This window comes from Blennius ocellaris (genome assembly GCF_963422515.1).
Source record: "Blennius ocellaris genome assembly, contig: SCAFFOLD_81, whole genome shotgun sequence".
NCBI lineage: Eukaryota > Metazoa > Chordata > Actinopteri > Blenniiformes > Blenniidae > Blennius > Blennius ocellaris.
In genome coordinates this window covers 1-15,433 of record NW_027661894.1, presented here as the reverse complement: position 1 = coordinate 15,433, position 15,433 = coordinate 1, and the positions used below count along the sequence as shown (strand labels likewise).

The window sequence follows — 15,433 nt, the reverse complement described above, 5'->3', positions numbered from 1 at the left end:
ACTGAGATAATCTGTTAATCTGAGTGTCACCCTGAGATAATCTGTTAATCTGTGCTTGTCATCCTGAGCTAATCTGTGCATCTGAGTGTGTTATCTTGAGACAATCTGTTAATCTGAGTGTCATCCTGAGATAATCTGTTAATCTGAGTGTCATCCTGAGATAATCTGTTAATCTGAGTGTCATCCTGAGATAATCCATTAATCTGAGTGTCATCCTGAGGTAATCCGTTAATCTGAGTGTCATCCTGAGGTATTCTGTTAATCTGAGTGTCATCCTGAGGTAATCTGTTAATCTGAGTGTCATCCTGAGGTAATCCGTTAATCTGAGTGTCATCCTGAGGTATTCTGTTAATCTGAGTGTCATCCTGAGGTAATCTGTTAATCTGAGTGTCATCCTGAGGTAATCTGTTAATCTGAGTGTCATCCTGAGGTAATCTGTTAATCTGAGTGTTATCCTGAGGTATTCTGTTAATCTGGGTGTCATCCTGAGGTAATCTGTTAATCTGAGTGTCATCCTGAGGTAATCTGTTAATCTGAGTGTCATCCTGAGGTAATCTGTTAATCTGAGTGTCATCCTGAGGTAATCTGTTAATCTGAGTGTCATCCTGAGGTAATCTGTTAATCCCGCCCTCCCCAGTCATCACGCTCTGCTGCATCTTTAAATGTCGCATCCCGAGGACCAAGAAGGAGATCGAGGCTCGTCACGCTCAGCGGCAGGCGGCCAAGAAATACGCCAACACTCTGGAGACGGTGCCGCCGCTCAGCGAGCTCACCGAGATCCCCGGCTGTGAGTCACATGACCCCCCCTCCTCTTCCTCCTCCTCCTCCTCTTCCTCACCTGAACATGTCTTCATCACTCAGTCCAGACTAACTGTACTCTTTTCGTCACTCCTCTTCCTCCTCCTCTACTTCCTCTTCCTGCTCCTCCTCTTCCTCCTCCTGCTCCTCCTCTTCCTCCCCTTCTACTTCCTCCTCCTGCTCCTCCTCCTCCAGCTGAAGCTCCTCCTCTGCACACAGTGAGTGATCAGGTTCAGTCTCAGAGAGGCCCAGAGGAGGTGTCAGAGCCGCTCCTCCTGCAAGAGACCTGATCATCGCTGCTCCTCCTCCTCCTCCTCCTGCTCCTCCTTCATGTTTACCTTATTAGAAGTTATAGATCTACAGAAGTACAATTAACTTCTGTAGAAGATTCAATCTCTTCACTGCTCCTCTACTCCTCTCTGCTCCTCCTCTACTCCTCTCTGCTCCTCCTCTACTCCTCACTGCTCCTCTCTGCTCCTCTACTCCTCTCTGCTCCTCCTCTACTCCTCTCTGCTCCTCCTCTACTCCTCTCTGCTCCTCTCTGCTCCTTCTTTGTTTTAAATGACTGTAATTCTGAAGAACCTGAATAAAGTTCATGTCTGATCTTTGAATAAAGCCTCCGTGGTCTTCCTCATCTCCTCCTCTTCCTCATATTCTCCTCTTCCTCATCTCTTCTTCCTCATATTCTCCTCTTCCTCTTCTCCTCCTCTTCCTCAACTCCTCGTCTTTCTCATATTCTCCTCTTCCTCAACTCCTCCTCTTCCTCATCTCTTCTTCCTGATCTCCTCCTCTTCCTGATCTCCTCCTCTTCCTGATCTTCTCCTCTTCCTGATCTCCTCCTCCTCCTCTTCCTCGTCTTCTCCTCTTCCTCATCTCTTCTTCCTCATATTCTCATCTTCCTCTTCTCCTCCTCTTCCTCAACTCCTCATCTTTCTCATATTCTCCTCTTCCTCAACTCCTCCTCTTCCTGATCTTCTCCTCTTCCTCATCTCTTCTTCCTGATCTCCTCCTCTTCCTCCTCTTCTCCTCCTCTTCCTGATCTTCTCCTCTTCTTCATCTTCTCCTCTTCCTGATCTTCTCCTCTTCCTCGTCTTCTCCTCTTCCGGATCTCCTCCTCTTCCTGATCTCCTCCTCCTCCTCTTCCTCGTCTTCTCCTCTTCCTGATCTCCTCCTCTTCCTCATCTCCTCTTCCTGATCTCCTCCTCTTCCTCGTCTCCTCCTCTTCCTGATCTCCTCCTCCTCCTCTTCCTCATCTTCTCCTCTTCCTGATCTCCTCCTCTTCCTCGTCTCCTCCTCTTCCTGATCTCCTCCTCTTCCTCGTCTCCTCCTCTTCCTGATCTCCTCCTCTTCCTCACTCATCACTCAGATGAACACATGAATGAACAGATGAAGCTGCAGCTCCTCTCGTTTCTCCACAGCCGCCAAACCTGAGGACAAGGAGCAGGTCTCCACCGTGTCGGGGAAGGTGGAGGCCGAGAAAGGAGAGAAGAACAAGGAGGGCAAGAAGGAGGGCAAGAAGGAGGGCAAAGGTGCCAAAGAGGGGAAGGGGGAAGAAAAGGAGCCTCCGGCAAAGAAGAAGGGTGAAAAGGGAGAGAGAGGAGAGAGAGGGGGGTCGGGGAAGGAGGGAGGGAAAGAGGGAGGGAAGGGGAAGAAAGGAGCAGAGCGAGGAGATAAAGGAGAAAAAGGAGGGAAAGGAGGGAAAAAAGCACCAAAGTGAGAACATTTTACACTTTTCTACACATTTGTACCGTCATGAAAATAAAGTTGTTGTTGTTTTTCTCAGAATCAGAGATTTCTTATTGTTTATTGATTAAAAAAGAAGCAGAAGGAGAAGCAATAAGAGACGTTTACAGCAAAAAGCGGCGGCGGCGGCGCTACCGCTGCAGCGCTCCAGCTCCGGAGCGGCACATAAATGAACACACGAGTCGCACGACAGGAAAACAACGGCGGGATACATTCAGAAGCAGGCCAACGTGCCCAGAACACTTCCTGTTTACCTCACAATCACAACAACAACAAACAGGAGGCAGGTCTTCACCGTTTCCTGGTTGTTGTGGCTGTGGAGCGGATTGTTGACGTCGTCGTCGTCGTCACTGTTGTGACTGTTGCTGTCGAGTGTCTGTTCATGTTGTTTCTATTAGAAACTGCTGCTGTCGGCATTCGTTAGCGTTGTTTTGTTAACATTGTTGTTGTTTATCTGATTGTAGTCTGTGTCGTTGTGGACGTCGTCATCAACGTCGTCTTCTTCGTATTTGACGAGGATGTTGATCGTCCTTGTTTGAACCGTTGTACAGATTTAATATTTGACTTGTTTATATTTCTCACTGTGCTTCTATTTGTTGTTATTGAGGTCGTTGTTGCTGCTGTGACTGTTTGTTTGTTGGTTCTAGATCATTACTGAGGCGTTCTAGATTTACTGAGGCGTTACGGTTTGACTGGCCGGAGCAGATGGCCGCTGATTGGCCAGGAAGTCCAGTCCAGTCTAGTCATTCCAGTCCAGTCCAGGTGATCCAGTCCAGTCCAGTCATCCCAGTCCAGGTAGTCCAGTCTAGTCATTCCAGTCCAGTCCAGTCCAGTCATCCCAGTCCAGGTAGTCCAGTCTAGTCATTCCAGTCCAGTCCAGGTAATCCAGTCCAGTCATTCCAGTCCAGTCCAGTCATCCCAGTCCAGGTAGTCCAGTCCAGTCCAGTCATCCCAGCCCAGTCCAGGCAGTCCAATCCAGGTGATCCAGTCCAGGTAAACCAGTCCAGTCAGTCCAGTCCAGTCCAGTCATCCCAGTCCAGGTAGTCCAGTCTAGTCAGTCCAGTCCAGTCCAGGTAATCCAGTCCAGTCTAGTCATTCCAGTCCAATCCAGGTGATCCAGTCCAGTCCAGGTAAACCAGTCCAGTCATTCCAGTGAAGTCCAGTCCAGGTAGTCCAGTCCAGTCCAGGTAGTCCAGTCCAGTCCAGGTAGTCCAGTCCAGTCCAGGTAGTCCAGAACTGTCATGGAAAAGTAACATTAGTCGTGATTGTTCAAGTCAATGTTGTTATTGATCTTCCAGCCGTCATGGCCGACGGTTCTGTTCTGTTCTGTTCTGTTCTGTTCTGGTTTAGTGTTTTTAAGACGTTTTGAGAAAGAAGTGGAAAAAATTGTTTGAATTTGTGAAAATTTGCACACAAACATTGAGGAAAACATTGAAGCAAACGATTGAGGTGAGAGGTTTGTGTCTGGAGGTCTGCAGGTTCCCACTGCCCACATCCATCAGTGATACTGGACCTGGTCCAGGGCCTGGTCCAGGACCTGGTCCTTGAATGAGCTGGTGAGGAGTGACAGTGAAGGTCCTGCGTTCCAGGAGCTGCTCAATGAAAACCAAGCCGGACCTCGATCCGGGACTTTCCTTCCCCAAAACTAAAAACTGTAGAAAATTAAAAAAAATAAAAGCTTTACTGGCAGAAAGTTTGGTCCTGGAAAATAAAAGCTGCTGAGGAAGAGACGTGTCTCAGTCCTGGAGGACGGTCAGAAAGCGTCTTCTGCTCGGCGGCTGAGCAGGAAGTGACGAGACGACGGAACCTCGGCCGGTTGACACTATTTACAACGTCAACAACAATAAACACACAAACAAATACATTAAACTCACACAAACACGTTAGCTCAGGACTCCAATGTAAACATAGTGACTAGTCCATACGTGGAGAGCGTCTCCTGTCCTCCACCCGTTCACTTCATCCAGTCGTTCCTCCAGCTGACGGAGGAACGCCGCCTTCGGCTCCGCGTGACGGAAACGACCTCGTACATTCATTAACGGTTCAGACGCTTCATCGCCACGACGACACACCTCATTACCTGAGTAACTTCCTGTTGGCGCCTGCGGCTGGAGGCAGAGCGGCGTGAGGTACCAGAACACTGTGAGGTACCAGAACACCGTGAGGTACCAGAGCGGCGTGAGGTACCAGAACACTGTGAGGTACCAGAACATCGTGAGGTACCAGAGCGGCGTGAGGTACCAGAACACCGTGAGGTACCAGAACACTGTGAGGTACCAGAACACTGTGAGGTACCAGAACATCGTGAGGTACCAGAACATCGTGAGGTACCAGAACACCGTGAGGTACCAGAGCGGCGTGAGGTACCAGAACACTGTGAGGTACCAGAACATCGTGAGGTACCAGAACACTGTGAGGTACCAGAGCGGCGTGAGGTACCAGAGCGGCGTGAGGTACCAGAACACCGTGAGGTACCAGAACATCGTGAGGTACCAGAACACTGTGAGGTACCAGAGCGGCGTGAGGTACCAGAACACCGTGAGGTACCAGAACACTGTGAGGTACCAGAGCGGCGTGAGGTACCAGAGCGGCGTGAGGTACCAGAGCGGCGTGAGGTACCAGAACATCGTGAGGTACCAGAGCGGCGTGAGGTACCAGAGCGGCGTGAGGTACCAGAACACCGTGAGGTACCAGAACACTGTGAGGTACCAGAACATCGTGAGGTACCAGAGCGGTGTGAGGTACCAGAGCGGTGTGAGGAACCAGAGCATCGTGAGGTACCAGAGCGGTGTGAGGAACCAGAGCATCGTGAGGTACCAGAGCGGTGTGAGGTACCAGAACATCGTGAGGTACCAGAGCGGTGTGAGGAACCAGAGCATCGTGAGGTACCAGAGTGGTGTGAGGTACCAGAACACTGTGAGGTACCAGAACATCGTGAGGTACCAGAACACCGTGAGGTACCAGAGCGACGTGAGGTACCAGAACATCGTGAGGCACCAGAACATCGTGAGGTACCAGTTCAGTACCAGGACGGAACCCAGACCTACTGCTGAGGGCCAGAGCTCACGCTGGAAATGACTGAGAGTCTGTTTCTTCTTGTTGAGTCACCAGAGCTTTTTACACAAACATGGCCGCCGCCAGCCGCTCCCCTCCACCCGCTCTCCTCCACCCGCTCTCCTCCACCCGCTCTCCTCCACCCGCTCTCCTCCAGCCTCGTCTGTCGAAATCGTTCGGGCGTCGCAGGACGAGCTTGTCCTTCGCTCGCGGGCGGCGTCACATGACCGTCTCCCTCTCCTCCTCCACCACAGGAGGAGGTTTGTGGTCGTCTCCGGGCCGCGCCGGCTCCTCGTCCGGAGCGTGGAGCTCCTGACCGGACGACGGCGCCGAGTTCTCCGACATGGAGCCGTTCTTCACGTAGCCCGGCAGGTTCCTGTGGCCGTTGGCGGGCGCCGGCGCCAGCCGGGCGGTGAGGTGCAGCGCCAGCGGGCCCCTGGCCGTCACGTTGGTCACGCTGGTGTGCGACACCATGGGACCGTAGCTGTAGGTGTTGCTGCCGCTGCGAGCCTTCCTCTTGAAGTCCAGCGCCAGGGTCCTCCGGCTCCACGACTTCTTGATCTCGGCCTGGACCTTTGGGGGGGGACAAAGACACCGTGAAGGCGTTGGACGTTCAGCGGCGTCAGCTTTGAGAAACACCAGGAACCGGACCCACCTCGCCGTTACAGAAGCAGTAGATGATGGCCACCAGGAAGCCCTGAGGAGGAGGAGGACAGGGTTGTCAGCGCGGTGGAGGACCCCCGGCCGTCTGGAGGACCCCCGGCCGCCTGGAGGACCCCCGGCCGTCTGGAGGACCCCGAGCCGTCTGGAGGACCCCCAGCCGCCTGGAGGACCCCCGGCCGCCTGGAGGACCCCCGGCCGCCTGGAGGACCCCGAGCCGCCTGGAGGACCCCCGGCCGTCTGGAGGACCCCCGGCCGTCTGGAGGACCCCAAGCCGTCTGGAGGACCCCGAGCCGTCTGGAGGACCCCCGGCCGTCTGGAGGACCCCGAGCCGTCTGGAGGACCCCGAGCCGTCTGGAGGACCCCCGGCCGTCTGGAGGACCCCGAGCCGTCTGGAGGACCCCCGGCCGTCTGGAGGACCCCGAGCCGTCTGGAGGACCCCCGGCCGTCTGGAGGACCCCGAGCCGTCTGGAGGACCCCCGGCCGTCTGGAGGACCCCGAGCCGTCTGGAGGACCCCCGGCCGTCTGGAGGACCCCGAGCCGTCTGGAGGACCCCCAGCCGTCTGGAGGACCCCGAGCCGTCTGGAGGACCCCGAGCCGTCTGGAGTACCCCCAGCCGCCTGGAGGACCCCGAGCCGCCTGGAGGACCCCCGGCCATCTGGAGGACCCCCGGCCGTCTGGAGGACCCCCGGCCGTCTGGAGGACCCCCAGCCGCCTGGAGGACCCCGAGCCGTCTGGAGGACCCCCGGCCGTCTGGAGGACCCCCAGCCGTCTGGAGGACCCCGAGCCGTCTGGAGGACCCCCAGCCGCCTGGAGGACCCCGAGCCGTCTGGAGGACCCCCGGCCGTCTGGAGGACCCCGAGCCGTCTGGAGGACCCCCGGCCGTCTGGAGGACCCCGAGCCGTCTGGAGGACCCCCAGCCGTCTGGAGTACCCCCAGCCGCCTGTAGGACCCCGAGCCGTCTGGAGGACCCCCGGCCGTCTGGAGGACCCCCGGCCGTCTGGAGGACCCCCAGCCGTCTGGAGGACCCCGAGCCGTCTGGAGGACCCCCGGCCGTCTGGAGGACCCCCGGCCATCTGGAGGACCCCGAGCCGTCTGGAGGACCCCGAGCCGTCTGGAGGACCCCCAGCCGCCTGGAGGACCCCGAGCCGTCTGGAGGACCCCCGGCCGTCTGGAGGACCCCGAGCCGTCTGGAGGACCCCCGGCCGTCTGGAGGACCCCGAGCCGTCTGGAGGACCCCCGGCCGTCTGGAGGACCCCCGGCCGTCTGGAGGACCCCGAGCCGTCTGGAGGACCCCCGGCCGTCTGGAGGACCCCCGGCCATCTGGAGGACCCCGAGCCGTCTGGAGGACCCCGAGCCGTCTGGAGGACCCCCAGCCGCCTGGAGGACCCCGAGCCGTCTGGAGGACCCCCGGCCGTCTGGAGGACCCCGAGCCGTCTGGAGGACCCCCGGCCGTCTGGAGGACCCCGAGCCGTCTGGAGGACCCCCGGCCGTCTGGAGGACCCCGAGCCGTCTGGAGGACCCCCAGCCGTCTGGAGTACCCCCAGCCGCCTGTAGGACCCCGAGCCGTCTGGAGGACCCCCGGCCGTCTGGAGGACCCCCGGCCGTCTGGAGGACCCCCGGCCGTCTGGAGGACCCCCAGCCGTCTGGAGGACCCCGAGCCGTCTGGAGGACCCCCGGCCGTCTGGAGGACCCCCAGCCGCCTGGAGGACCCCCAGCCGCCTGGAGGACCCCCAGCCGCCTGGAGGACCCCCAGCCGTCTGGAGGACCCCCGGCCGTCTGGAGGACCCCCGGCCGCCTGGAGGACCCCCGAGCCGCCTGGAGGACCCCCGAGCCGCCTGGAGGACCCCCGGCCGTCTGGAGGACCCCCGGCCGCCTGGAGGACCCCCAGCTGTGCGCTGGAGCTCGGTCTGCTCTACCTGGAAGGAGTTGAAGAGCATCTCGTAGTGCATCTGGATGAGCCACGGCACCCCGGACACCTCGGTGTACGGCATGGCGTTGAAGATGATGTAGTGGACTCCAAACAGCGGCATCAGCACCAGGGTGGACTTCAGCAGCTTCCTGTCGCCACAAAACACCTCTGACATCACGGGGGGGGGACACGTCTGCTTCGCCAGACCCACCGGTTTCTGCTTCACTGCCTCACAAGTCACGCTATGGGTTCTACGTCGGACCGAAACTGGTGGAGTCACGAGAGTGTGATGGAGTCACGAGAGACTGATGGATTCACATGGAGTCATGAGGGTCTGATGAAGTCATGAGAGACTGATGGAGTCACGAGAGTCTGAAGGAGTTTGATGGAGTCGTGAGAGTCTGATGGAGTCAAAAGAGTCAGATGGAGTCATGAGAGTCTGATGGAGTCGTGAGAGTCTGATGGATTCAGATGGAGTCATGAGAGTCTGATGGAGTCATGAGAGACTGATGGAGTCATGAGAGTCTGATGGAGTCATGAGAGACTGATGGAGTCACGAGAGTCTGAATGAGTCATGAGAGTCTGATGGAGTCATGAGAGTCTGATGGAGTCATGAGAGACTGATGGAGTCACGAGAGTCTGAATGAGTCATGAGAGTCTGATGGAGTCATGAGAGACTGATGGAGTCTGATGGAGTCTGATGGAGTCATGAGAGTCTGATGGAGTCAGATGGAGTCTGATGGAGTCGTGAGAGTCTGATGGAGTCATGAGAGTCTGATGGAGTTTGATGGAGTCATGAGAGTCTGATGGAGTCATGAGACTCTGATGGATTCAGATGGAGTCATGAGAGTCTGATGGAGTCATGAGAGTCTGATGGATTCAGATGGAGTCATGAGAGTCTGATGGATTCAGATGGAGTCATGAGTCTGATGGAGTCATGAGAGACTGATGGAGTCTGATGGAGTCTGATGGAGTCGTGAGAGTCTGATGGAGTCAGATGGAGTCTGATGGAGTCATGAGAGTCTGATGGAGTCTGATGGAGTCATGAGAGTCTGATGGAGTTTGATGGAGTCGTGAGAGTCTGATGGAGTCATGAGAGTCTGATGGAGTCTGATGGAGTCGTGAGAGTCTGATGGAGTCTTATGGAGTCATGAGAGTCTGATAGAGTCGTGAGAGTCTGATGGAGTCATGAGAGTCTGATGGAGTCTGATGGACTTTGATGGAGTCTGATGGAGTCATGAGAGTCTGATGGATTCAGGTGGACTCACGAGAGTCTGATGGAGTCTGATGGAGTCTGATGGAGTCAGATGGTCTCAGCCTTGTTTCTGGTGAAGCTGTTGGTGATGGTGTCATGCTGGGTGGAGGCGGAGCTCCGTACCTGTACTGCTGCCGGGTGTCGCACCGCCCAGCGTTGGTTTCCCGCAGTTTGGTCGCTAAGACTCTGATGATGTTCAGAAATAAGACGAAATTGACCTGAGGAGGAAATAGAAGCTGCTGATTGGACGTAATGGCAGTGATCAGTCTGAACACAGGTGCAGTCGTTTGTCTCGCAGCAGGGAGGAGCAGGAAGGAGGAGGAAGGAGCAGGAAGGAGCAGGAAGAAGGAGCAGGAAGGAGCAGGAAGGAGCAGGAAGAAGGAGCAGGAAGGAGGAGGAAGGAGCAGGAAGAAGGAGGAAGGAGCAGGAAGGAGCAGGAAGGAGCAGGAAGGAGCAGGAAGGAGGAGGAAGGAGCAGGAAGGAGGAGGAGCAGGAAGGGGGAGGGAAGGAGGAGGAGGAGGAAGGAGGAGCAGGAGGAGCAGGAAGGAGGAGCAGAAGAAGGAGCAGGAAGGAGCAGGAAGGAGCAGGAAGGAGCAGGAAGGAGCAGGAAGGAGCAGGAAGGAGGAGGAAGAAGGAGCAGGAAGGAGGAGGAACGAGCAGGAAGGAGGAGGAAGGACGAGGAAGGAGAAGGAAGGAGCAGGAAGAAGGAGCAGGGAAGGAGCAGGAAGAAGGAGCAGGAAGGAGCAGGAAGAAGGAGCAGGAAGGAGCGAAGGAGCAGGAAGGAGCAGGAAGGAGCAGGAAGGAGGAGCAGGAAGGAGGAGGAACGAGCAGGAAGGAGGAGGAAGGACGAGGAAGGAGAAGAAGGAGCAGGAAGAAGGAGCAGGAAGGAGCAGGAAGAAGGAGCAGGAAGGAGCAGGAAGGAGAGGAAGGAGCAGAAGGAGGAGGAAGGAGCAGGAAGGAGCAGGAAGGAGGAGGAAGGAGGAGGCAGGAGGAGCAGGAAGGAGGAGCAGGAAGGAGGAGACAAGGAGCAGGAAAGGAGCAGGAAGGAGGAGGAAGGAGCAGGAAGGAGGAGGAAGGAGGAGGAAGGAGGTGAGGAAGGAGGAGGAAGGAGCAGGATAGGAGAGGAGGAAGGAGGAGGAAGGAGGAGGAAGGAGCAGGAAGGAGGAGCAGGAAGGAGTAGAAAGGAGGAGGAAGGAGCGGAAGGAGGGGAAGGAGCAGGAAGGAGAGGAAGGAGCAGGAAGGAGCAGGAAGGAGGAGGAAGGAGGAGCAGGAAGGAGGAGCAAGGAGCAGGAAGGAGGAGGAAGGAGCAGGAAGGAGGAGGAAGGAGCAGGAAGGAGGAGCAGGAAAGAGCAGGAAGGAGCAGGAGGAGCAGGAAGGAGCAGGAAGGAGCAGGAAGGAGGAGAAAGGAGGAGGAAGGAGCAGGAGGAGCAGGAGGAGCAGGAAGGAGTAGGAAGGAGGAGGAAGGAGCAGGAGGAGCAGGAGGAGCAGGAGGAGCAGGAGGAGCAGGAGTCTGGACTCACCACGACGGCCACCAGGATGGGAACCTGGTAGATCCACTTCAGATTGCCGGCACTCAGGTCCCAACACCTGCAGCAGGTGGAGGAAGGCGGGTCAGCGGGGGGTTAGCGGGGGGTTAGCGGGGGGTTAGCGGGGGGGTTAGCGGGGGGCCAGCGGGGGGTCAGGGGGGGGCCTCCACCCGTAGGCGTAGTAACGTGATCATTTTCATCTCACTGTCAGACCATTTCACCTCCAGTTCCACTAAAGAGTCCCTCTGATTTCTCCTTCCAACTGAAGACGGTGATTTAGTTGTTTTTATCTTGTGAGTCTGCCGCCCCCCCCCCCCCCACCCCCCCCCCCATCACACCCCCCCCACCCCCCCCAACCCCACCGTCCCGAGGGACTCAAGACTCACTCAGTGTCGGCGAACGTCGCCCGTACGGTGGCCCAGACGCTCACGAACACGGCGGGGACGCCTGCACACGGAGACAGAGACACTTCAGAGACACTTCAGAGACACGTCAGTCAGCGTCCCCCCCCCCCCCCCCCCCCCCGGTGGTGGAACCGGGCAGCGCAGCATCCACATTGTATGCGCTGTGCTGCGGTCAGGAACACGCACAGTGTGTACAATGCAGGTCCTGTGAGACCCAACTGTCCTCGTCCTCTGGTCCTGCTGTCCCCCCCCCCCCCCCCCTCCCTAGAGAAGGAAGACCATCTCACCCCATCCAATGAGGGTGAAGCCCCACAGGTACTTCCTGTCGGAGAAGAAGGTCATGAAGATGAGGCTGTGCAGGTACAGGCCCTCCACCAGGATCCAGTAGTAGTTGGTGGCCAGGAAGTACAGGAACAGAGTCACCACCACCTTGCAGCTGATCTGGAACCACAACGTCTCAGTTCACCTGGAGACCGAGGGACGCTACGTCTCCGCTGGACCGTCTCCTCGTGTCCTCCACTGGCCCAGGGCTTACACCTGGACACACACCTGAACACACCTGGACACACCTGGACACATCTGGACACACACCTGGACACACACTTGGACCAGGTATGTTCAGGTATGTTCAGGTATGTCCATTTGTGTTCAGGTGTGTGTTCAGGTATGTTCAAGTATGTTCAGGTGTGTTCAGGTGTGTGTTCAGGTATGTTCAGGTGTGTTCAGGTATGTTCAGATGTGTGTTCAGGTGTGTTCAGGTGTGTTCAGGTGTGTGTTCAGGTATGTTCAGGTGTGTTCAGGTATGTTCAGATGTGTGTTCAGGTGTGTTCAGTATGTTCAGGTGTGTTCAGGTGTGTGTTCAGGTATGTTCAGTGTGTGTTCAGGTATGTTCAGGTGTGTTCAGGTTGTTCAGGTGTTTGTTCAGTGTGTTCAGGTGTGTTCAGGTGTTTGTTCAGTGTGTGTTCAAGTGTGTGTCCAGGTGTGTGTTCAGGTGTGTCCAGGTGTGTTCAGGCGTGTTCAGGTATGTTCAGATATGTTCAGGTATGGTCAGGTGTGTGTTCAAGTATGTTCAGGTATGTTCAGGTGTGTTCAGTGTGTTCAGGTTGTTCAGACTGTGGTGTTCAGGTGTGTTCAGGTTGTTCAGATGTGTTCAGGTGTTTGTTCAGTGTGTTCAAGTGTGTTCAGGTGTGTTCAGTGTGTGTTCAGGTATGTTCAAGTGTGTGTCCAGGTGTGTGTTCAGGTGTGTCCAGGTGTGTTCAGGCGTGTTCAGGTATGGTCAGGTGTGTGTTCAAGTATGTTCAGGTGTGTTCAGATATGTTCAGGTGTGTGTTCAAGTGTGTGTTCAGGTATGTTCAAGTGTGTGTTCAGGTGTGTGTTCAGGTATGTTTAGGCGTGTGTCCAGGTGTGTGTTCAGGCGTGTCCAGGTGTGTTCAGTGTGTTCAGGTGTGTGTTCAGGTATGTTTAGGTGTGTGTCCAGGTGTGTGTTCAGGTGTGTTCAGATGTGCTCAGTGTGTTCAGGTGTGTTCAGGTGTGTGTTCCTCCACAGTGGAAACTTACAAACTGAGCCTTGTTGGCGGGAGGAGGTTCCGTGATGGACTTGAGGTCCTCCACGGTGACGCGCTGCAGGTTCTCCATGTTCTCCAGGTTCTCCAGAGCCGAGCCGGAGTACAGAACCACGTCTTTGACGAAGATGCTGACGGCTCGCAAGCATGTAGGAGACGAACAGGTGCATGTGGATGTAGTTCCTGGTGCAGTGCAGCCGCCTGCAGGGGGCGGAGCCACGGGGATCAACCAATCAGGGACGCTCACCCACACACACACACACACACTCCAGTCCCGTGTACTTCCCGATACTCACCGGAAGTATCCGAGTATGACCACGGCCACCATGAGCGAGCCCAGAGAGATGGAGTACCCGACGGTGTAGATGAGGTACAGCCGGTGGAACACTTCCTGTTGGACACATGACTGATGAGAGAAGAAGAGCTGCTTCCTGTTTACCCTCCCTGGAGGACGCCATACAGGACGCCATACTGGACGCCATACTGGACGCTATACTGGACGCCATACTGGACGCTATACTGGACGCCATACTGGACGCCATACAGGACGCCATACTGGACGCCATATTGGACGCCATATTGGACGCCATACTGGACGCCATACTGGACGCCATACTGGACGCCATACAGGACGCCATATTGGACGCTATACTGGACGCCATACTGGACGCCATACAGGACGCCATTACTGGACGCCATTACAGGACGCCATACTGGACGCTATAACTGGACGCCATACTGGACGCCATACAGGACGCCATACAGGACGCCATACTGGACGCTATACTGGACGCCATACTGGACGCCATACAGGACGCCATACTGACGCTACACTGGATGCCATACAGGACGCCATACAGGACGCCATACAGGACACCATATTGGATGCCATACTGGACGCCATACAGGATGCCATACTGGACGCTATACTGGACACCATACTGGACGGCATAGTGGACGCCATATTGGACGCCATACTGGATGCCATATTGGACGCCATACTGGACGCCATATTGGACGCCATACTGGACACCATATTGGACACCATACTGGATGCCATACTGGACGCCATGCTGGACGCCATACTGGACGCCACATTGGACACCATACTGGATGCCATACTGGACACCATACTGGACGCCATAGTGGACGCCATGCTGGACGCCATACTGGACACCATATTGGACGCCATACTGGACGCCATACAGGACGCCATACTGGACGCCATGCTGGACGCCATGCTGGACGCCATACTGGACACCATATTGGATACCATACTGGATGCCATACTGGACGCCATGCTGGACGCCATACTGGACGCCATATTGGACACCATATTGGACGCCATACTGGACGCCATACTGGACACCATACTGGACGCCATGCTGGACGCCATACTGGACGCCATTGTGGACGCCATACTGGATGCCATACTGGACGCCATACAGGACGCCATACTGGACGCCATTGTGGACGCCATACTGGATGCCATACTGGACGCCATGCTGGACGCCATACTGGACGCCATACTGGGACACCATATTGGACGCCATACTGGACGCCATACTGGACGCCATACAGGATGCCATACTGGACGCCATACTGGATGCCATACTGGACGCCATACAGGACGCCATACTGGACACCATATTGGACGCCATACTGGACGCCATACTGGACGCCATACAGGACGCCATACTGGACGCCATTGTGGACGCCATACTGGATGCCATACTGGACGCCATTGTGGACGCCATACTGGATGCCATACTGGACGCCATGCTGGACGCCATACTGGACGCCATACTGGACACCATATTGGACGCCATACTGGACGCCATACTGGACGCCATACAGGATGCCATACTGGGTACCATACAGGACGCCATACTGAAGTCAAATATTCTCTCTCATGAAATGTTACATGATGGATGATCACATTAATGGCGGTTCCTTCAGGTTCCTTCAGGTTCCTGCGAGGAGAGAAGAACCTGGAGAACCTGGTGACGAAGACGAGGAGCTGATGAAGGTCCGGATGACAAACTGCCAGCGTCTTATTAGAGAAGAGAGAATGACGGAGCCTGAGGCGTGTTGTCATGGCGACCCCCGAACCAGGGAGCACACACACACACACACACACACACACTACACACAGAGACACACACACACATCGTGGATGTGTTGAATGTCGCAGCTCGTGACCTTTGACCCCTGTGACGTCCAGCAGCTCTAATCGCCGCCGCCCCTGACAGGAAGTGATGACGCCGTCCGTTCATCAGGTGACACTTTGTAAACGATGGTGAAGGTAAACTGAAGAGCGAGGCTCGGCCGAGGTCAAAGGTCAAAGGTCAAAGGTCAGGCGGGGTTGACCTCTCACCTTCTCGTAGCTGTGGTTGTAGTGGTACAGGAACTTGGCGCACTCGTTGTAGTTCGCCCACGTCTTGTTGGCCGTGGCGCGTTCCCATGTGCCGTTGTTGTCACAGCGACGGTACACCTGACCTGCAGTCACACACACGTCA

The 15,433-nt window shown here is 56.1% G+C and overlaps 1 protein-coding gene across 1 annotated transcript; it reads right to left on the bottom strand.

Moving 5' to 3' along the window:
* Nucleotides 1-5,720: 5,720 nt before the first annotated feature.
* LOC308148662 (parathyroid hormone/parathyroid hormone-related peptide receptor-like) lies at nt 5,721-15,409 on the bottom strand. Its single transcript, XM_080522159.1, is given in 11 exon segments — nt 5,721-6,168; nt 6,251-6,292; nt 8,175-8,316; nt 9,546-9,640; nt 10,943-11,009; nt 11,335-11,395; nt 11,640-11,793; nt 12,910-13,059; nt 13,061-13,115; nt 13,211-13,305; nt 15,292-15,409. Coding segments are annotated over 10 exon segments (1,152 nt in total). The 5' UTR covers nt 13,243-13,305; nt 15,292-15,409; the 3' UTR covers nt 5,721-5,814.
* Nucleotides 15,410-15,433: the final 24 nt, after the last annotated feature.